The following is a 24745-nucleotide window of genomic DNA, read 5'->3' on the forward strand; positions in this document are numbered from 1 at the left end:
CTGGGGCCAGTTGGCCAGTATTCGAGTAAGTAATCATAACCACAATTTTTTCAACATTCAAAATTTCAACCATCTTTTCAACTTTTAATAGTGGGATTACTTATTCTATTTTATGTTCACTGATGATGGACTGATAGGTCCGAAAACGTTCGTTTTCTAAAAACGTTCGTAGAAAACGTAGAAACGTTCGATTTTTAAAATGTTTAATATACCTATTACGTAGAAGTGTTTTATTTCGCTGTTAGAGTTTTTTAAAAATATTTTAATCTTGACAGGGTCTCTCAAAACACAACATAACTTCTTCTTCTTGCAGTACCGTCTCCTATCATAGGTTGGCTACCATCACAGCAATCTTAACTTTGTTGGCTGCAGCTCTGAACAACTGTATTGAACTGCACCCATACCACTCCCTTAAATTTATCAACCAGGAAATCCTCCTACGTCGCACATTTCTCTTTCCCGAGATTTTTCCTTGGATTATGAGTCTTAAGCAAGAAACCCATTATGAACAGCCAGCACGGCACAGCCCGGCACGGCACGGCACGGCACAGCACAGGCCGGCCCGTCCAAAAACCCATTTGTAACGGCCAGCGCGGCACGGCACCGGAAAAATGATCATTTGCCATGGAGAGCTCATCGGAAGAGGAGGTTATAGTAGTTAGTGCAATTTGTGCCGAGATTGAAAAAGAGGAAAGTGCAAAATTACGCCGGAAACATCGGTTTTGGGTTCATGAAATATTTAAAAAAAGAAGAGAATATGGCGAGTTTCATCATCTTTTCCCGGATTTATTAAAAGATGATGCAAAATTTTTTAAATATTTTCGGATGTCTCAAACCAAATTTTATGAGTTGCTTAGGATGCTACCGTTTTCGAAGAAATATACTCCATTTAGAGAACCTGTCAGCTGGGAGGAGCGCCTTGCATTGACGCTGAAGTAAGTATAGTGAGCAAACACAAAAATATTTTTTATTATTTTTTATTTTGTGTACGAAATATAACCTAAAAACAGTATTTATTTATGCCCAAGACGTTTCCAGTAGGAAAAATGAAAGAATACCCATGAACGAACATACAGAGAGAGTCTGTAATTTGGAATAAATTCAATATCTCAAATACTAACTGTTTTTTTGAAAAATGCTCAGACCCGTCGATTAGTATTTGAAATTGTCCTTTTTTCATACAATAATAATGTGTAGAGGGTGTCCAATTTAGAGATATGACGTCATCGTTGATTTTCTTAAATGGCAACACTGTCATTTTGATAGTTATTTTGATAGGGTGTGTATAGTTAAACACAACTGCAAAATATCAAATTTTTATTCTCTACCATTTACAAGATAATAGAAAATAACAAAGTTATGTCTGTAATTTGGAATAAATTCAATAATTAAAATACTAATTGTTTTTTTGAAAAATGCTCAGCCCCGTCGATTAATATTTCAAATTTTCATTTTTGACATAAAATAATAATGTATACATTTTAATTTAATTATTTCAATTAAGCAAATGCTCATGATGTTGCCCATTGACAATTTGACAATAATTGAGGGCAACATTATGAGTAGTTGCTTAATTGAAATAATTAATTTCAATTGTTATTTGATTACTTGTTTTCCATAACTTTGTTATTTTTTATTATCTTGTAAATAGCAGGGAATAAAAATTTGAAATTCTGCAGTTGTGTATAACTTTACACACGCTATCAAAATGACAGTGTTGCCATTGAAGAAAATCAACGATGACGTCATATCTCTAAATTAGGACACCCTGTATACATTATTATTGGATGTCAAAAATGACAATTTGAAATACTAATCGACGGGTATGAGCATTTTTCAAAAAAACAATTAGTATTTTAATTATTGAATTTATTCCAAATTACAGATATAACTTTGTTATTTTTTATTATCTTGTAAATGGTAGACAATAAAAATTTGATATTTTGCAGTTGTGTATAACTTTACACTCCCTATCAAAATAGCTATCAAAATGACAGTGTTGCCATTTAAGAAAATCAACGATGACGTCATATCTCCAAGTTGGGACACACTGTATACATTATTATTGTATGTCAAAAAGGACAATTTTAAATACTAATCGACAGGTCTTAGCATTTTTCAAAAAAACCATTAGTATTAATTTGAGATATTGAATTTATTCCAAATTACAGACTCTCTCTGTATATAACACGCTGTATTTTCCTGTCACCTTGTCACACAAAAAATTGGCTAGCGCAAGTACATGTAATAATTATTGTTACATATACTTGCACTGGACAATTTTCCTTGTGACACGGCGGCAGGAAAATACAGCGTGTTTTATATGTTCGTTCATGGGTATTCTTTCATTTTTCCGACTGTAAACAAAATGTTTATACTATATTGTTCCAAGGCTTATCAATGCCATGAAGCTGTTCTGATCCGGATTCACTAGGTGCATTGGAGGGCTGTTGTGTGTTGAGAGAGCTTGGTGGTGGATATTCGTTGCTACAGACTGGATATGGTTGTTGATAACGGTAATGTGGAGTAGGTTCTGATCCGGATCCACTAGGTGTATTGGAGGGCTGTTGTGTGTTGAGAGAACTTGATGGTGGATATTCGTTGCTACAGACTGGGTATGGTTGTTGATAACGGTAATGTGGAGTAGGTGCAGGACATGAAATATTTGAGGCACTTGCGGCAAGTCTATTGGGCGAACACGAAGATGTTGATGTAACATTTTGAAAGTTGTAGTTTCTTAACTCATAATCAGTCACAAGGTTTGAAATTATTCCTTTAATTTCTATTTGTAGTGGTAAGGAAAATGTTCTCACCGTTTGTTCCATTGCTTTAAAAAATGAACTTAACGCATCACTTCTTTCAGTGGCAATGGTTTCTGTTTTATTTTTTCTTGCCTGAAGATACTCTTGAAGAACTTGTGCCACTGGAGGAGGAGACTGTAATGGCACAGCAACATTCTTTACTGCAGAATGTTTTTTCTTACTTGCAACGGTACTTACTTTATGTGAAGTGTTAAGTTTTGAAATCATATCATCATCAGTCACTTGCTGAGAGTTTTCAACCGTTCCATCGTCTTCTATAGGTTCGCATTCGCTATCTTTTTCTAGATTGTCAACTTCAACTTCAGTATCAGCATCAATATAGGAGGTATTACTACTTTCTGAGTCACGTGCCAAATTAGATATTTGATGTCTTTCTGCAATATACGGAATTATAAATGACATGACTTTTTCGAATTTCCACGGCCGGATTTGTTTAGCCGCTTGTCCACTTGTAGTCCTCCGTTTTCGGTATGCTTTTCTGAAGCTATCTCGAAGGGCTATCCATTTCTTCCTACAGTCATCAGCTGCAAAAAAAAGATTGCTTATACCCAACGCTCTTATAAACTATTATAGTGATATTATACAAGGTTTGTGCATGTTCGTATGTTCGCTAACGGTAAAATATTGCAAACCTCCAAATTTTAAAGAACTACTTGGATTGACATAAAATCTGGCATACACATAGCTAACAAACAAGTCAAAGAAAAAAGTAATATTGGACCGATGTGTGCTTTTGCTCTGTGGGTGAGTGTCGCCTCTTCTCGGGGATGAAAAAATATACGTCCAAAATAAGTCCGGAACTGGATAAAATGACTAATTTTAAGCAACTGTTGAAATAATCTATTTGGAATTTGGCGAGTACGAACCTATTTTTATGAAACGGGTTTATTTAGTTCAATAGTTTGCGTCAAATCTTTAGACGTTAATTTGACTGCCTTTTCTCCAAAGCAAATGAATGAAAATTTGCAGACATATGCATTCGCGGGAACAATACACGAATAGTCAATAATTTTTTTTAAAGCAAAAAATTTAAAAAATTGAAAAAATATTACACATTCGTTAAAGAAAAGCGTGGGGCGAAAACCGTTTATTCGATAAAAACGCGCCACGCTTTTCTTTAACGAATGTGTTAGATTTTTTCAATTTTTTTTATTTTTTGCTTTTTGGTTGATTTTTTTATAATATGTTATAGTCACAGTAATTTTAGTCACTCGTAACTAAACAAAAGCGTTTCTTAAAAATTTTTTTTTCACATTTTCTTATTTTTCAGTTATAACTCTGCTTCCACTAGGTCTAGAGACTTCATGCATACTCCATTTTTTTACCTTTTTACAAGCTATATTTTTGCTACGAATGTTTCTTCGATAAAATTCTTACTTTTTGAATTATTTGCCAAAAACCGTCTAAAAGCGTGTTTTTGTTTTGTTGAAATATGAACATATTAACTCGCAAACCCCTCGAAAAGTATTGACTTTGAGTGAAAAGCGATATAGAAAAAAGTTGCTTACAATTAGTCAGTTTATTTAATTCCGGACTTATTTTGAACGTATCTTTTTTACCACTGAGAAGGGGTGAAACTCACCCCCAGAGCAAAACCACACATCGGCACAATATCGCTTTTTTTCTTTGACATGCTTGCTATACGTATGCCAAATTTCATAACAATCCAAGCGGTTCTTTAAAATATACAGCAAAAACCGTCAGAAAATGTACTATGTAAAAAGGGTATTGCAACAGCACTTATTAGTTCCTTTTTTATTTTAGATTTATTGGTCACGTTAACTCATTCACCACATTATCATTTAGCTACAGACTTGGATATACAACAGTTCGTACCATTGTTTATGAAACTTTAGAGTGTATTTGGGAAAACTTACAACCTGTTGTTTTACCTAACCCAAGCAAAGAGCACTGGGAAAAGATTGAACGCGATTTTCATGAGATGTGGAATTTTCCAAATTGTTGCGGAGCATTAGATGGTAAGCATGTGGTCATAGAGAAACCTCCAAGAAGTGGATCACTCTATTTTAATTATAAACATCAGCATAGTATAGTTCTATTGGCATTAGTGGATGCAACATATCGATTTGTCACAGTTGATGTAGGGGCCTATGGTAGGAACAGTGATGGTGGGATATTCAATTCGTCGTCTCTTGGAAAAAAATTATATGCTAATGAACTAAATTTTCCTCCTAGTAAGCCTTTGCCGAATACTAATACAGTATTACCATTCGTCATTGTAGCGGATGCGGCGTTTCCTTTAAAAGATAATATTATGAGACCTTACCCTTCAAACGAAATTGCCAATAATGAAGCTTATAAAGTGTACGACTATAGACACTCTCGTGCACGAAGAGTAGTCGAAAATGCATTTGGGTTACTTACCAAAAAGTTTAAATGATATTCTACAAAATACAACATACTTCCTAGAAATATTGATAAAATCATATTAGCAACAGTAGTGCTGCACAATTTTTTGAGAAACGATAAATGTTCCTGGCAACCAGAAGAATTAGAGAAAGAAGACTTTTGTTTTCTTCGTGACCTTTCTCATATTGGCGGTCGAACCCCCTTTTCAGCAAAAAGAATCAGGGAAGCCTTCACTGAATATTTTGTGTCCCCAAATGGAAGTGTACCTTGGCAGCTTGAACGTGTATATGATGGAAGACGATAATGTATTTTTATTAATAAAATATATACAGAGAGGGGCTAAATTATCGAATAAATTCATTTTCTCTAAAATTTTGGAAGAAAATACCAAAACAGGTCGATTTTTACTTTTAAATTACAATTTTTTGGCATATACAGTGGAACCTCGATTATCCGTCACCTCTGTTAACCGTCAGGGTCCATTAAGTTATATTGTATACACAAGTAAAAATTGAGTCATCAATTCATTTTGTTTGAGCATTGCGATAAGCCAAACGAAATTCATTGAAATGTACACGTGCAGTTATGCCATCACCGCATTTTTTTATGTAAATAATTTTTATTCTTATTCAGGGCTCTGGATTAAATTTCAATTTAAATAGGTAATGATAAATGATACCATACTTTTAGAGTTCTATTTTTAGAATCGCAAGCCGAAAATAAAAATGTACATCACACAAATTATTAGTTAATATCTGTGTGTCACCATAACAGTATGATTTTTATTTTTTTTTAATGTTCTGTTAACCGTCTTTTCGATTATCCGTCATACTCTTGGTCCGGTGCCCTGACGGATAATCGAGGTTCCACTGTATTTCATACTAGAGACGTCATTCATCTGAGCTTAATGATGTAATCGATGATTTTTTTAAATGGGAATAGGGGTTGTGTGGCATCTCATTTGAAAGGGTGTTCAATCCTCTATTCAGTAATATAAACAATAATATCATTATTTCTACAGGGTGGCCAAAACAATAATTTTTAAATTACATTAATTGACGCAAAAAGAAGAATGTATGTAATTTATTTAACTCAAAATACATTGTACTGCTGTCAGTAAATAGAAAAAAATGTTTATTTCACAAATAAACATTTCATTTCACTTAAATTAAATCACAAACAGCCTCCCACCTACCTCTTGACAGTTTGAACATTTAATTTAAGCGAAAAGCAATGTTTTTTGCCAAATAAACATTTTTTTCTATTTTCTGACATCATTAGAAAGTATTTTGAGTTAAATAAATTGCATACATTCTTACTTTTTCGTCAATTAATTTAATTAAAAAAGTATTTTTTGGCCACAAATGAGATGCCACACGACCCATATTCCCATTTAAAATAATCATAGATTACGTCATCACGCTCAGATGAATAACGTCGCTAGTATGAAATATATGCCAAAAAAATTGTAATTTAAAAATAAAAATCGACGTGTTTCGGGATTTTTCTCCAAAGCCGTCCATTTTAGAGAAAATGAATTTATTCCATAATTTAGCCCATCTCTATGTAGGAGAAAAATGTTATGTATTGTTTTAATTTTATTTTAGAAACGCATCATGTCATCTATGATATATTTTAAAAACTATCGTAAAATAAAAGTTTTTAAAAGACATAAACTACACAATTTTAATGAATATGCATCATGTTAAAAAAACGAATTCATTGGTTAAAAGATAATGTACGTACCTGTCCATTGATCAAAATTTTCGGATATTTGTACCCATGCATTGTCCTTTTTCTTGCTATCGTGATAACCTGGTTCCGATGCATCATACAAAAATGGGTATTCTCTGACACTCTCAATTAAAAGTTCGTCCATATTATTCCAAAAGAAACAACGCGCTTTCAATCAAGAAATCAACAATATAATATTTTATCTGCTTACTACCAACAATTATGACACACTGGCGCCGACTGGCCGTTCGACGGCCAACGGATTTTATTCTACTCGGAGAATTTCGGCCGTTCCGTTTGCGTGCTGGCCTGTGCCGGGCCGCGCTGGCTGCTCATAATGGGTTACGTTGCATTTAAAACTATACAAATGAATTTGGGCTGTCCTGTGCCGTGCCGGGCTGTGCCGTGCTGTGCCGTGCTGGCTGTTCATAATGGGTTTCTTGCTTTAGCAGAGAGTACTTTTCTTCTCTCATTATGTGGCCTAGATACTCCAGTTTTTTCGTTTGTATGGTTTTTATGACTTCGCATTCCTTCCCCATTTTCATCAAAACATCTTGATTTGTTACTTTTTCTGTCCATGGTATTTTCCACATTCTGCTGTTCTCGAATACACCACATCTCGAATGCCTCAATGTTTTTGATGTTTATCTTTTTCAGTGTCCAAGGTTCCATGCTGTACAGCAGAACGGAGAAAACATAACACCTTAACATTCTCGTTCTTAAGTTTATGCTCATAAACACATACATAATTGCTCTTATGTACAACATAATTGCTCTTATGTAATATTTTACGTCATCTAGCCATTCTTCTAGGCAATAAGAAGTCCTATTGATAATCTTTCGAGCATGCTTTGATGTGGAACGGGTGGAATGCATAAAACGTAGTACCTGCTAATGCTTCAATTATGTACTCCATTTTTGAAGATTTTACTACACTTAAAGAGCATTTGTAAGTGTAATAATGCTTTGTAAGTGTAGTAAAATCTTCAAAAATGTAGTACATACTTGAAGCATTAGCAGATACTACGTTTTATGCATTCCACCTAGTATGTGTATGATCCAGTGTATGAGGAATTATTTAATATATCTGACTACTGCCCCATTTAGTTAGTATTCGATTTCCTTCTTCGTTTCAAGTATTTTCTCACCTTCTCATGTTATATTTATTGGTTCCTCTAATTATCTTTCTTTTACATTTTAGTAAGCTCTTTTCCTCTCTTTTATTTATCACTGTTGCTTCTCTACTTTACGTAACAACTGGTCTAATTATAGTTGTTTACAGATTGATTTTCATGTTTTTTTAATGTGTCAGTAAATTTTACTTAGCAGGGTGTATTTAATATTTATATTTTAAGGTATTAACGGTGTAAGTATATGATAAGTTAGGATCTTTTATGTCTTAACAATGCTTTATATATTTAATAGTTCAATAGTCAATACATTTTTCTTATATTTTGTTTTTGATTTATGTTAAATAAATGTTTGTAACGAATAGTTTGTTTTAATGCTTGAAATAGTCCAGGACCAAATTCTGCTAAACCCACAACTAAATCCCTGAGACGGGATAAAACGAGATCAATTTGTAACAACTTTAATAATAATTAGAACTAATAACATATCTCTTTATTTATCCAACAGCATCTCTCGATTTACCTGTAACATACTATATATACAATTTTCACCTATATATTAACAACTTTGCAAATGTTGGTTTTTTAGTAAATGTGTTTTTTATTACTAAATCTTACTGTTTCAGATTATTTCTATTGGTAGGAGAGCCCAAGCGGGGATTGTTGCAGTTACGCGAGCGCGTCAGATTATCAAATGGGGAGAAACCTTGTACCCTGTAATATATACCTCTACCATAATGTCTTTTAATACAGGGGTGTTAGTTAAGGGGGGTCCGAAAAAAAATCTATCCTTAGAAATACTCGAAATCGTTAGATTAAGATAAGATGAGTTAAGTACATGTAAAAGAGTGTATATTTAAAAAATCTGACGATTTGAGAGGGGCGTAAGGAAATGAGCTACATAGTCACAAAAATTCACAAAAAAAGCGAATATTTCGCGAAATGAACGTCAGATCGAAAAACTAAAAAATACGTGTTCAATATTTTTCACAAATCTGTCGAATGATACCAAACACGATCCCCCATGGTGAAGGCTGCAATTAAATTTAAAATTTTAAATATGAACCACGCGATTTTTCGTGAAATGAACATCAGGTCGAAAAACTGCAAAATACACGTGTTCAATAATTTTGAAAAATTTATCGAATGGCACCAAACAGGACCCCCACGGAGGTGGGTGGGGGGTTACTTTTAAATTTTATAAGAAGCTCCCATTTTTTTTATTGCAGATTTGGATTCTTTACGTAAAAATAAGCAACTTTTATTCGAGACATTTTTTTTAAATTATGGATAGATGGCGCTATAATCGGAAAAACGATTGTTGGAAATGGAAATTAAATTAAACATGGAAGTCCCCACTTAAATGGAAAACTTTACTTAACTTTTTTTTAGTTTTAGGACCTACTCTTCCCATACCAATAGGTCCCCAAAGCGATCGAGTGACTGCACATTTAGCATTTTTTCCTCCCCTACTATATAGCATTAATATCATGTTTTTATTACACTGTCGTTTTCATTTTTATCCAAAGTGCTTTAGCGCCATTTTTTCATATTACTTTTTATACTTATATTAAATTTTCAGAACACTTTTTATCAGAATTTATATTTTGACTCATTTTTGCATCTTGACGTATAAATATAAGCTTAGGGTCTCAAAACCCAATTATTCTGGCGTTTTCAAACATCTATTTTCACGTATTTTGAAAACCGAGCTCAATTTTAGACAGACACATCATCAAATACTTGACCTTTAAAGCCTTTAAACAAACTTCGTAATAGAATTTATTTTGTTGAGCTTACATACTCCAAAATGAATTTATGTGAAAAGGGGTAATTGGTATAATCAGTTGAAAACGGTTAAAAGACACTCCAAAGCCGAATTTCAGTCAACTTCTCATATAAGTGATCCCTTCGAAAGATTGATGAGCTTTTGAACACAATAACCAAATTTATTATACGGTCTTAAAATATATTATAAAGCAAGAGTAAATAATCTGGTTTTAGGTCCAGACATTTTAATTTATTTGCTATACTTCAGTTTGATGAAGGAAAATTCAAAGCAAACAATATATAATTCAAAAGTTGTAAAGTTGTTCGTGATCGTTTTGGGTGTGGATATTACTTTCCTACTGATCAAGTTCTACCATTTTATCGGCTTAGGATCACTTAGTTGATCTACTAATGGCATTCTTTTCTATTTTTTCATCAAATTTTTTAACAAATATCGAAAAATACTTAATTTGATTGCCAACAGTACCTTTCCAAGAGCAAACAATAAAAAACTTGTAACGTAAGGTTTCTATATCGACTCTTCCTACGACCTTAACGTGATTCCTGATTCTTTTGATAAAGTACTTTCGGAGGTTACAAAAATATAATATTCTGTTCAAATATAAAATAAGCAACACCAGATTTTGTCATTTGAGGATAATATCATTGACATAAACCAATGAATTCACAATACAGGGTTGTCCAGAAACTCTCTGGACAAACGAAGATCTGAGATTATCCAGATAATTTTGAGACAATTTAACCCAATTCTTTTAGTCCGAAAATGCTACCTAAGGGAGCTAGAGCTCTTTCAGTACGCTTCTATTTAGAAAAATGAAAACTGGTACGCTTATTTATCTTCCGAAGGGAAATCGATTCCATCAATAAGAAATATCTAGTACCGGTCATAGGCGCTTGTTTTGGTAGGGTAACGGTTATTTCATCAAATAACTTTTTTGTCTTTAAGTTCTAAGCATTTTTGACACTAAATTAGTAAATTGTGAGGTATTGTAGTACAAAAAGCTATTCTTCCTTTAAGTCGGTAGGATGCACCGTTTTCTAGAAAAATCGATTAGAAAATTTTTCATCTTTTGAATTTGAAAACAAATTTTCAAAAAAAAAACTCTTTAGAAAAACGGAAACTGGTACGTTTATTTATTTTCCAGAGATAAATTAATTCCCTCAATTGCGAAATTCTAGTACCGGTCATATGTGCCCGTTTTGGGTAGGTCGACGGATATTTTATCGTATAACTTTGTGGTCTTTAATTTTTAAGCATTTTTGACACATTATAATTATTAAATTATGAGGTATTCTAGTACCAAAAGGTACTCTTGCTTTTAGTGGATAAAATACACCGTTTTTTTTTATAAAAAAATGTTTCAAATTTTTTTCACATTCAAAAGACGAAACATTTTCAAATCGATTTGTCTAGAAAACGGTTCATACTACTGACTTAAAACAAGAGAACGTTTTTGTACTAGAATACTTCACAATTTAATAATCTAGTATCAAAGATGCTTAAAAGTTAAAGGGAAAAAAGTTATGCGATAAAATAACCGTTGCTTTACCCAAAACCGGCGCCTATGACTGGTACTAAAAATTCGAAATTAATGAAATCGATTTATCTTTGGAAGATAAATAAGCGTACCAGTTTTCGTTTTTCTAAATGGAAGCGTTCTGGGGATATTTAATAAAAACTAATTCCAAAACGCCACTTTCAAAGAGCTTTAGTTCCCTGAAGCATTTTCGGACTATGTGAATTGGGTTAAATTGTCTTAAAATTATCTAAGGGATCTCTGGTCTTCGTTTATCGGGAGAGTTTCTGGACACCCTGTATAGATCTACAAAAGTAGTATTCAAGAGTAATATACGCAGAATGAATATTTAAAATCACTTTCTCTGCCAAAAGTCAACAATATGATTTTTTACGCCGAGTAGGAAACTAGTTTGACTAGGGAAACTAGTATGTCCTCCATAAGCCATATTTTCTTTTTAAATACCATGGCAAATCATTCAAAGTATCAATAAGATCATTTTGCAAAAAAATAAATATAATACTTTCTATTTGTTTGGTAAACGCCATTTTCTTTGTTTTTTATTAAGGAACAAATTTTATTTTATTTGACAAAAATTTCTTATCGCTTTTTTTAATACGTTAGAATTATATAAACCAGCGGTTCTCAATATGTGGTACATGTACCACTGGTGGTACATATCAATAGTTGAGGTGGTACACAAATCCCAAAAACAGCCAAAATCAGCACCATTATTATAGTCATAGTCTAAGAGCTGGGAGCGGATTTTGTGCGTGATAAGTAATATGGAAAAACTATACGGGGATATGTTGAATTAGTTGTGTACATGACTTTCACCAACGGCCGGAAACCAGAGTTGGGGCCGAGGGTAGTTATAAGGGGTCAAAGTCGCGGATTTTATTATTTTTTTATGACGCTCATCATCGAGATAGTGCACCAAAATTTGGGAATAAGTAGGCCATGACGTACCTAAGTAAAATCTCTAGGGGCTCAACGCTGCGTGGCCGACAAAGGGGTGGGGGTAGGGGTGAATATAAAAAATATAAGGAGTTTTTTGCGACGTTCGTAATTGAGTGCACCAAAATTTGGGTATAAGTAGACCATAACATATATAATTGAAATCCCCAGAGCCGGAAACCAGAGTGGGGAAGGAAGGTAGTTATAAGGGGTCAAATTTCCGTTTTTATTATTTTTTTTTGTCACGCTCATGATCGAGGTAGCGCGCCAAAATTTGGGAATAAGTAGGTCATGACGTAACTAAGTAAAATCTCCAGGAGTGGAACGCTACGTGGTCGACAAAGGGGTGGGGCAGGGGTGAATATAAAAAAATGTAAGGGGTTTTTTGCGACGTTCGTGATTGAGATATTGCACCAAAATTTGGGAATAAGTAGACCATGACATAACTAAGTAATATCCCCGGAGGCGGAAATCAGAGTGGCGGACGAGGGTAGTTATAAGGGGTAGAAGTCGCGGTTTTTATTATTTTTTTTTGTGGCGCTCATGATGGAGGGAGTGCACCAAAATTTGGGAGTAAGTAGGTTATGACGTAACTAATTAAAATCTTCAGGGGCGTAACGCTGCTTGGGGTACAAAGGGGTGGTAGGCAGGGGTGAGTATAAAAATATATGGGGGTTTTTTTGCCGTTCGTGATCGAGATAGTGCACCAAAATTTGGAAATAAGTAGATCATGACATTACTAAGTAAAATCTACAGGAGCGGAATGCTGCGTGGGGGAAATGTTGTACCGGGTCACAAAAAATAATACACACTGCGAATTTGATCCCTTAAAACTACCCTCATCCCCAACTCTGGTTTCCGGCTCTGGGGATTTTACTTAGCTAAGTCATGGTCCACTTATTCCCAAATTTTGGTGCACTATCGCAATCTAGCACGTCGCAAAAAACCCCTTATATTTTTTATATTCACACCTACCCCCACCCCTTTATCGGCCACGCAGCGTTCCACCCCTGGAGATTATACTTAGTTACCTCATGACCTACTTATTCCCAAATTTTGGTGCACTATCTCGATCATGAGCGTCACAAAAAAATATTAAAAACGGCGATTTTGACCCCTTATAACTACCCTCATGCCCAACTCTGGTTTCCGGCTCTGAGGATTTTACCTAGTTATGTCATGGTCTACTTATTCCCAAATTTTGGTGGTGCAATCTCTCAATCACGAACGTCGCAAAAAACCCCTTATATTTTTTGTATTCACCCCTGCCCCACCCCTTTGTCAGCCACGCAGCGTGCCACCCCTGGAGATTTTACCTACTTACATCATGACCTACTTATTCCCAAATTTTGGTGCACTCTCTCGATCATGAGCGTCACAAAAAAAATAATAAAAACGGCGAATTTGACCCCTTATAACTACCCTCATCTCCAACTCTGGTTTCCGGCTCTGGGGATTTTACTTAGTAATGTCACGATCTACTTATTCCGAAATTTTGGTCCACTATCTCAATCACGAACAGCGCAAAAAACCCTTTATATTTTTTATATTCACCCCTACCCCCACCCCTTTGTCGGCCACGCAGCGTTCCGTCCCTAGAGATTTTACTTAGTTAAGTCATGACCTACTTATTCCCAAATTTTGGTGCACTATCTCGATCATGAGCGTCATAAAAAGAATAATAAAATCCGCGACTTTGACCCCTTATAACTACCCTCGGCCCCAACTCTGGTTTCCGGCCGTTGGTGAAAGTCATGTACACAACTAATTCAACATATCCCCGTATAGTTTTTCCATATTACTTATCACGCACAAAATCCGCTTCTATCTCTCCGACTATCAATTAGATCACCTAGCTAGATACGTATTTCAGTTAGGTGGTACCAAAAATAACAAAATGTATTTGGTGATACATGACTTAAGAAGATTGAGAACCTCTGATATAAACAATTTATAACCAATTAAATTGTTTAAAGCAATTTCTTGACCAATCGGATCGATATCCACCCTCGAAATTCATAATCAGAACACTTATTTTTCTTAAAGTGCCAATCCGTTCCGGATGTTGGCGATATTCATGGCTATCTTGACTTTGTTTAGCGCATCGCCGAACAGTTCAGTGATAGTCGTGTTATAATACTTTCGTAAATTTTGAAGCCAGGAAAGGCGTCTTCTTCCCGGTCCAATTTTACCATTTACCTTCCCTTGGAGAATCAGTTAAAGAAGGCCGTAACGTTCTTGATTTCTCATTACATGTCCTAGATATTCTAATTTTTTTGTTTTGATGGTTATGAGAATTGCACACTCTTTCCCCATTCTACGTAGGACTACCACATTAGTAATTCGGTCAACCCAGGATATAAGTAAGATGCGCCTATTTCGAAAGCTTCGAGTCGATTCATAGATACAACGGTTAGTGTCCACGCTTCCATATCGTAGAGCAGAACTCTGAATATGTAGCATTTCAACAAACTCTCTCGACTGTTTAAAATGGGTCTCATTCTAACGTACGCTGCTTTTGCTCTTATTATTCGCTGGTTAATTTCTGTTGAGTGGTCCCATTGGCTATTTAAATCCATGCCCAGATATATGTTTATTGCTCAACCCTTTTTATATTCTGTTGGTTGATTGTAAGTTGAGCGTTTAGTATTAATTTTTTACTAATTGTCATAAATAAGTTTTCTTTATGTTAAGAGCTAGTCCGTATCTGTTGCTGAGTTCGGTTATACGATTTGCTAATATTGTAAATAATTCAGATTATCGGCAAAGACTATGGTGTCATCTGCTTATCTAATGTTATTCAACAATTCATCGTTTATTAATACTCCTTTCGCACAACTTTTTAAAGCTTCCTTAAATACCCATTCATACTAAATATTGAATAATAGTGGAGATAAAATACAGCCCTGTCGTACTCCTCGCTCTATTGCAATTTTGTCAGTTAACTGGTTTTCTATTTTGATTTTGGCCGTTTGATTGTAATAAATTAGCACTTAGCTATTACCTATATTAGCAATTAGCATTTGGCCGTTTTACTAATTTTCATAAATTTGGTCTTTTTTATTTTAAGATGGAGTCCGTATCTGTTGCTGACTTCGGTTATATGATTTTCTAATATTGTAAATCATTCAGATTATCGGCAAAAACTACGGTGTCATCTGCATATCTAATGTTATTCAACCATTCATCGTTTATTAATACTCTTTTGCACAACCGTCTAAATCTTCCTGAAATACCCATTCAGAGTAAATATTGAATACTAGTGGAGATAAAACACAGCCCTGTCGTACTCCTCGTTCTATTGCAATTTTATTAGTTAACTGGTCTTCAATTTTGATTTTGACCGTTTGATTGTAATAAATTAGCACCCAAAAATCCATAAGAAACCGTTGAGTTTGCCCATCGGAATTGAAAAGGCCACAGTCACCTTGTAGGAGCCTAGACTAACATTGGAAAGCTTTGGACAAAAATCTCGTTTTTATGCAACTTTTAACAATATGTCACTAATTTTATATTAGACGGATACTTGGCTGCGAATTATTACACGTAATAATTCTGAACCTACAAAAGCACAAAAATAAGTCACAACTGAAAAAGGGCTCTAAAAAGAACTTCATGAAGTTGAGGTATAAAGAGTTTTTTATTCAAGAATTTTCTAATGGAATGACATAAAATAGCTGCATTTTTATAGCTCGTTTTCAAATGAAAAACTTTTAAAAATTTGTCTAAAAAGAACAGACTTTTCAACAAAGTTTCGTATTACAAAATTTTAAATAAAGTAATCGAATTATAAAAACAATAATTACAAAACTTTCAGCATAATATGTAGTTTCTGCATAACTTGCAGAACTTGGCATAACCTCTTCAATAACTAATTAGTTCAATAATTTCTGGAAGTTACGCTAGGAGAATTCCTTGCTTCCATTAGTATGTCATACCCTTTTAAAGTTAACAGCCAATTCAATCAAACTTCTTTATGTAACTTTTCGAGCTTCAGTGATTCCCAACTCCGTTAGATAAATACAATTGCTCTGAGCAAATTAGGAAAAAACAAGGAAATGTTGTTTAGCAGTTATTTTGTTTCTGGAAACGCATCTTAAGATTGCGTGTATTAGTAATATTGATATGTAAAGACCGCAGAAAGTGTTCTATTTTGTTTATTAGTAAATTAGCACTCCGAAATATTTTTTTCAAATATTGCTCTATAACTCCGAGGATTTTAACTTTAAACCAAAAGCACCCGAAACAAAATTCACTGTTATTTTATTCTGCACATGGATATTTTTTCATTTTCAAATGAAAAACTTTTACAAATGTGTCTAAAAAGAACAGACTTTTCAACAAAGTTTCGTATTACACAATTTCAAATAAAGTAATCGAATTATAAAAACAATACTTACAAAACTTTCATTATAATATGTAGTTTCTGCATAACTTGAAGAACTTGGCATAACCTCTTCAATAACTAATTAGTTCAAAAATTTCTGAAAGTTAAGCTAGAAGCATTCCTTGCTTCCATTAGTAAGTCATACCGTTTTAAAGTTAACAGCCAATTCAATCAAACTTCTTTATGTAAATTTTCGAGCTTCAGTAATTCCCAACTCCCTTAGATAACTAGGTACAATTGCTCTGGGCAAATTAGGAAAAACAAGGAAAAGTTGTTTAGGATTTATTTTGTTTCTGGAAACAAATCTTAAGATTGCATGTATTATTTTGATGTCATGATTGCATGAAGAGTAGAGTCTGCAGAAAGTGTTCTATTTTTTTATTAGCAAATTAGTACTCCGAAATAGTTTTTCAATTATTGCTTTATAACGCCGAAGATTTCAACTTAAAACCAAAAACACCCGAAATAAAATTCACTGTAATTTTTGTTCTGCACAGGGATATTTTTCCGATTTCCTTCGACGAAAATTGTCTTCGAAAAATCCTAGGTTTCCCAACAAAACAGTTAATTTTCAACTACAATTTTAGAGAAGTAAATTTATCAAATCAATAAATAACTTGGTGAAATAAAAGCTTTCTTGCAGTAGATTAAATTTCAAGAAGCCGGCAACAATCGAACAAATAGTTTAGCAACAACTAAATTGTTAATTATAAATTTACGGTGGCAATAATAACCAGAAAAATAATTATGATACCTAAAATTCACCTCCAAATACCTGGTGAAAACAATATCAAAACGGAAAATATCGCAATCAACCGGGGCCTGTTTCAAGGAGACTTACTGAGACCATTGCGGTTCTGTTTGGCTATGAACTCCCTATCACAGCTACTAAACTCCACTGACTCAGGTTTTAGCATTAAAAACAACAATACTGTAGTACCGAAGCCTAATCATCTGTTGAATATGGATGATTTGAAATTAATGGCTTCTACTCAAGACAATCCAGAGCAGATGCTAAAAACAGTAGAAACATTCTCTAATGATATTAATATGCAGTTCGGCCTAGACAAATGCCGTGTTTTGAATATAGTCAGAGGAAAGGTACAGCCCGGTGGATTCGATATGCAAAATGGCCAGAATAACGAGGCCATGGGTGAAAAGGGTATATACAAATATCTTGGACGAAAGCAGGCTCAGAAAATTGACCATAAGCAAATAAAAACCGAGATAACTACTGAGCTTATACAAGGATAAAACAGCTGCTTCGTTCACAGCTTAACAGTAAAAATTTGTTTAAGGCACTAAACATCTACGCTTTTTCCGCGCTTAAATATTTATTTGGTATTGTTAAGTGGACCAAAACAGATATAGAGAATCTTCAGCGAAAAGTACTAACACACCTCACAAAGGCACAAAAACACTATCCTAAAAGTGCAGTAGAAAGAACGACATTACCACGGAATCTAGCAGGAAGAGAACTTATGGATATAGGTGAGCAATTAGATACACAAATTGCTAATTTAAGAACTCATTTTCAGATGCAAGCTGAGACATCTACTCTATATCGCGCTATTTGCGCAGTAGATAACATAACACCGATCAAACTGAGGGAACCAGAAATGCGCATAAACCACCTCACTAAAGACGAAAAAATGCTCACCTGGATGGGTGAACCTCTGCACGGGCGACATCCCAATGAGGTCAGCCAAGACTATGTAGACAATACAGCGTCGAACTTTTGGTTACTGAAATATATCATCAAATACCCTCAGATTCAAAACGACAGATGCCGATATGGATGTCAAGCCCAAGAAACCATCCAACATATTACAGGGGGCTGCCAGGCATTTGATGCAACTGAATACAAGGAGCGGCATGACGCAGCGGGGAAAATCCTTCATCAAGAGATAGCTATCAAGCTGGGACTTCTCCAAACGGACCATCTCCCGTATTATCAATACGTCCCTGAGAGTATGCTTGAGGATGGCAAATACAATCTATACTGGGACCGCACTGTGCTCACAGACCAAACAGTGGCACATAATAGACCAGATAATAAATTAACAAGACAAACAACACTAATTGATGTAGCGATGCCTAACAACAATAATCTACGTAGTAAATTTACGGAAAAGATCGCCAAGTACAGAGATCTGGAAATTCAAATACGAAGACAATGGAGAATGCAAAGTACCCAGACGATACCTATTATTATGTCCACCACTGGAGTCGTTCCGAAGAACCTCCTCGAAAGAATAAAAAAGCTGGATCTAAATGAATATCTTTAAAAGACCATGCAGAAAGCTGTACTACTCGCAACGGCCAGATGTGTACGAAAATTTTTGGGAGAAACACCTGCATACCAAGTCACCAAAGGGCTCAATAACATGGAACGAGTCCCACCAGAGCTCAATCCTTTTGATACCGTAGGTATCTGTTTATCTCTTTATCTTTAAAAAATGTTTCATATGTACATCTTTTGACAGATGGCAACTGCTTTTCTTCTCGTTACTCTTTGTAGTATCTACACATCTGAGCTAAGGTTAATGATCCATCAAGTTCAATTCTCTACGAGTTTGAGCTCTTAAATAGTGAGACTCTACGCGCTCAAAGCTATTTATGTGTTTTCTTACGACGGTTTCTCTTAAGTTTCTCGTCTATAGTTGTGCGTTTTTGATGATTTCCTCTATTATCTTTCTGAACGATGTTATAATCTTTTGACTTAGCCCAACTTGTTCGAATAAATCGATCTCCAATAATAAGGGTATTCATAAAAATATTTTGCATGCTCTTCTCCTTAATTTGTTTATAGTTAAATAAAAACATAAAATGTTTGTCCTATTACTTCCTTCTACAACTCTCCCATACTTCGGAATATTGTGCAAACGTTTCTGTAAAAGACCCCTAGAACTAGCAACATGTGGAGGTATTACATTTAAACATATTATATTCTCCGTGCAATATCCATACATGAAATAGTTACGGCGCTACAAACTACGTTTTTGAAGTTACGTCACTAATGTTCTCAGCAAGCAATGTGTATTCTCGCATTTTCAGATTTTAAATCCCTTGTAACTCGAAAACTGTTAACTTCTCAGAAAAATGAGAAGATATCTTTTTTGTTTAGAAGGAGCCAAAAAACCTAAAAAATTACAGGGCAAAATAGGAGATTATTGAAATAGAGCCTGCCGCATTGGCATTAAAATCGGATGGACGCGCATAATTAACAATTAAAAAACAACGGTCTAAATTGAAGTTAGACCCGATTACTACTCAGAATTTTAAAAATGAATGTTTAAACTTCACTTTAAATACTTGCCAACTTTAAATATAATAATTTAAATATGAGTTTTTACGCCTCGAAAATGTGTATTTTCGCATTTTTCAGATTTTAATTCACCTCTAACTCGAAAACTATCAACTTTTGAGAAAAATGACAAGATATCTTTCTTGCTTAGAATGACCCAAAAAATAAGAAAAAATATTTTTCTGGGCAAAAAATGGTAATCTTGTGAATTTGTTTAGAAACATTTTTTAAACAATTTCTGTCCAAAAATTTCGCCGGGACCCTTGTGATTTATTTAAAGGGGACATTTTTGAATAGGAATTCGCAAAGAAACCAAATCAGAATTTTTTTTCAGACGGGAGCGGCCTCACAACATAGACTAATTACATATTATGTTTGTCCGTAACTAAATATTCCAGTTTATCAGGCATTCATCTTATCTCACACTGAACTGAAAGATGGTAATAAAATTTTACGACCTCTTCCATTCACTGTCGACTGTCGAAAAATCATGTAAAAATGTATTGCATTGCACAAATTTTGTTTATACACATAAACCTTTTAACACGTTGACGGACAGTGTGTCAAAAGTATAATCAAGTGTTGTGACACTATTATGAATTTTGCGAAGTAGAATAGGGAAATTGCTAAATTTGTTTTAGCGCTTATAGTTTATGGAAACAATATGTTTTTTGTAAACATGGGGACGACGACCATGGATGTAGTATCATATTTCATATGCATCTGTAGATGTAATAATAGGATTTTGTTTTAAATTCAGCAAAAATGTTTAAGCAAGGCGAAAACCTCGCGTTTCTTGGGCAAAATATTCCCATGAGATCTTTTTGCGTAAGGGACCGTTCAAGTATTACGTAACGCAGATTAGGGGGGGTCAAAAATCTTCAAAAATTGCGTTACGCAATAGATTTTTTTTTTTTTTTTTATTTAATGTTGTAATATTTACAATCTGTCCTCAACTGAGAACAATAGGTAAATTATTTGACAAAAATTGAAAATTTTGACCTGTAGAGGGAGATCCAGTGATCACCCTCTTTACATAAATTAAATTAAAACAAATTAAAATAAGTTTAGTTATCACAGATTATTCGAATCTTCTTGCTAGATCCACTACTTTGAATCTCTTCAGGCGTCGTACATCATTGTGGTCATCAGTAAGGTTGCTGGCTAACTCATTTGGATGAGATTCTAGTCTCTTGGAATATTTTTTGTAATATTCCGTTATTACTGTTTTTATGGATGGCACATTGAGGTCTTGCTCTATCACATAGTTTGGCACGTACCAAGGGGCATTCAGCATTGTTCTAAGGACTTTGTTCTGGAATCTCTGCAATATTTCTAGGTTAGTTTGACTGGCTGTCCCCCAAAGTTGGATACCATAGGTCCACACTGGTTTTATTATAGTTTTATATATCAGCAGTTTGTTTTCAAGTGATAGTTGAGATTTACGACCGATGATCCAGTACATTTCTCGAAATTTTATTCCTAACGCAATAGATAAACTCCCATAAGAGTGCGTTACGTGGGGGGGGGGGGGGGGGGGGTTAAAATCTTCAAAAATCGCGTTACGTAATACTTGAACGCACCCTAATTAGTTTCATGAGATACCGCAGAATAAGACCCAAAAGGTTATAATAAAGATATTAAAAATGACTGTTAACAGAAAAAAATACTCAAAACTATTTCACTAACACCAAAACTAGTTCGTCTCTGTCTTGCTAAGAGAACCGTCGATTTATTGCATTTTGATTTAATGTCCATGATTCAGCTCCATAGTAAAGCACACTGTGTACATAACATTTAATTAGCCTTATTCTGAGGGCCAGTATCAGATCTTTGCTGCATAAAATCTTTTTTATTTTCACGAAGTTGGCACGTGCTTTTTCAATTCTCTCTCTTATTTCTGCAGTCTAATCGTTATTTTCTGTGATTATCGTTCCCAAGTAAGTATATTTTTTTACTCTCTCAGACTGCTGGCCGCCTACCGTTAATATTTCATTTGTATTGTTGTTCTTGCTATTTTTCATAAATTTGGGTTTTTTGATGTTAAGAGAGAGTCCGTATTCTCCACCACATATATCTTAATATTTTGTTCATTATTCTTTCTAAGTCTTCCAAGTTGTCTGATATTATGACTGTATCGTCGGCATACCTAATGTTAATAATTAAATTTTTATTCACTTTTATGCCGACTGTCTCGTTTACCAAAGCTTCTTGTGTGATTTCTTCAAAATAAGCTCTAAACAATAACGGCGACAGTATGTAACCTTGCCTGGCCCCTCTCCTTATCTCCATTTCTTCTGACACTTCTCTTCCAAAGTACACATTTGATCGTTGGCTGTAGTATAAATGGTATAGTTTATTACTAATGTTATTATTATGGTATGGTTTATTACTAATGGGGAAGTTATAAATGCCTTAAATCAAATGAAAAATGGAAAATATAGAGACGACGGAATAACAAAAGAGATGATTAGAGCTGGAGGTCAAACTACCTTGAAGGCAGTTAAAATCCTAATGAAGAAGTGCCTCTTTGATATTGCTATTCCAACCACTTGGCAAAACGCGCAGCTACTTCTACTACAAAATAAAGGAGGCAAACACAAACTCGAAAATTACAGACCAATAAGTTAAAATATTAAGAAAATAGAATATAGAATTATTTACTCTTGCATTAGAAGATTCCTCTTGCCTTATGTCTTAAAAAAAAGTTAAATTGTCACTTAAATTTTTAAGTCATCTAAGATTTGCCGATGACATAGTGCTCATAAGCAACAATACAGAAGAACTAATCTACATACTAAAGATGCTTAAACAGGAATCTGAGAAAAGCGGTTTAAAAATTAATTTAAATAAAACAAAAGTGATGACAAATCAAAATATCAGAATGGACTTAGATGCAAGTGAGATCGAAACTGTCGAAGAGTCACACGATCAAGCTAGGCAAACAGAATCAAACGGCAGAGATAACTAGAAGAATCCGAATTACTTGGGCAGCAGTTGCAAGACTCAGTGATGTGTTGAAAAACAAAAAGATACCAATAAATCTAGAAAAAAGGGTATTCAACAGTTGTATTCTACCAGTTGTGACTGATGGAGTAGATACCGTGACACTTACAGGGTTATCAGCCAATAGATTAAGAACACAGAAGGCCATCGAACGAGCTATGTTAGGAGTATCTCTGAGAGAACATATTCGAAATGGGACGTACGAAACAGAACGAAGGTGGAATATGTAATTGGAAGAATTGCGCAAATGAAATGGAACTGGATAGGACACGTGGCACGGCAAAACAACGAAAGGTGGACGAGAATATTGTACATTGGAGACCACGCGAGCATAGTAGTAGCAGAGGAAGACTACAAAAACGATGGCTAGATGACTTTAAAGCAAAAGTGGGGAGAAACTGGTACCAAATAACATAAAACAGAGAAGAGTGGAGAACTCATGGGAGGCCTTTGTCGAGGAGTAGATGCAAACAGGCTAAAGAAGTTATTGTTTTCTTTAGGGACATTCACTTGACAAGCTACATGTTTTTATGGATTTGGCTGTCTCTAGAGGTGTATATTCTCGGGCTGAATACAGTCACTTGACTTCCACAATCTTATTATCACCTACTAACCCGTCCGGGGAAGCTCATAAAAACCGACAACCTTTTTCCAAGCACACAAACAATCCACACTGCTTTACTATATTTTTTGTTTTGATAGCAATTTCTGGCTTTTCCTCGTGTCTTATCAGATAAAACAATTGTTCTAGATATCGTTCTCGCGTTTCCTTTTTTACTTCTTTATCGATGATTATTCCGCGCCGTTTTCATTTTCTAATATTCCATACTTTTTCTCTTCCTGCTCTCAAAGAAACTGTTTATTAGATTTTTTCTTTCTCATCTAATTTATACCGATCCAAATTAGCTCCACATAACAGTCCTAGTTCTACTTGCATCAGACTAATCAATACGTTTATTTAACATATTATTAAGTGTCAACACATTTTTTCTTTTGTCTTCGCTAATATTTATTTATTTCTGTTGTTTTTGTACATATGTAGAAGAAATCAATATAGATGTAAGATTTTTAAAATTGATTGTTATTATTCCTTTTATATTGATCCTTTTTTTATTTTTAATATGAAGGTGAAAATATTTTTTAACCTATCCTGAATTAATTTCAGAAGTGGTTATTTATTTACTCTTACTCCATATCTATTTAAATATCGTCCAATTGTTTTCCTTTAAATTTAGCTCACCACAAATGCAGAAAGTAATGAACAAGGAAAATTTTAAAGATAAAATAATGGTTTAAATTAAAATCTTTAATAAACATAAGTGCGACAAAAGAGAAACACCATGGATGGTAGTTATTAGAAAAACTATTTGACAAAAGAAGACTATTTATGCTCCAATTCAAAATATAGTCAAATACAAAGCTTCAGAGATACATGAAAAAATACAAATAAAAAAGACAACTTATGTTACTTAAAAATATTACAAAGCCAACTCGGGTTTAATCGAGGCAGAAAGTACCGGCCCCAAATATATCAAAATCTAATACGGCCAAGGGGACTGACAATATTTCAGGAAGAGTAGTTAAATTAATTTCAGAAGGTCACGTTGATGCGTTATAAATAGACGTTATAGTAGGCTTATATCTATATTATATTACCTACTAACTATAATACAATAAAACATTTTGTTGTACAAAGTAATTGATATGGCAACGCTGCTAGGATA

At 34.3% G+C, this 24745-nt stretch overlaps 3 protein-coding genes across 6 annotated transcripts in view; 1 reads left to right on the top strand and 2 right to left on the bottom strand.

The window, feature by feature from the left end:
* The window catches only part of LOC114328055 (neuropeptide F receptor), a 1158133-nt gene that overhangs the window by 646294 nt on the left and 487094 nt on the right, over positions 1-24745 (bottom strand). The window lies entirely within an intron of this gene.
* On the top strand, positions 632-6910 carry LOC126886596 (uncharacterized). Its single transcript, XM_050653556.1, has 2 exons — positions 632-935; positions 4587-6910. The coding sequence occupies exons 1-2, from the start codon at positions 826-828 to the stop codon at positions 5221-5223; spliced, it is 747 nt and encodes a 248-aa protein (XP_050509513.1). The 5' UTR covers positions 632-825; the 3' UTR covers positions 5224-6910.
* LOC126886595 (transcription factor Adf-1-like) lies at positions 1008-7269 on the bottom strand. Its single transcript, XM_050653555.1, has 2 exons — positions 6939-7269; positions 1008-3346 (listed from the first exon to the last, which is right to left on the bottom strand). The coding sequence occupies exons 1-2, from the start codon at positions 7069-7071 to the stop codon at positions 2373-2375; spliced, it is 1107 nt and encodes a 368-aa protein (XP_050509512.1). The 5' UTR covers positions 7072-7269; the 3' UTR covers positions 1008-2372.

The sequence above is a fragment of the Diabrotica virgifera genome, chromosome 6 (genome assembly GCF_917563875.1).
Source record: "Diabrotica virgifera virgifera chromosome 6, PGI_DIABVI_V3a".
NCBI lineage: Eukaryota > Metazoa > Arthropoda > Insecta > Coleoptera > Chrysomelidae > Diabrotica > Diabrotica virgifera.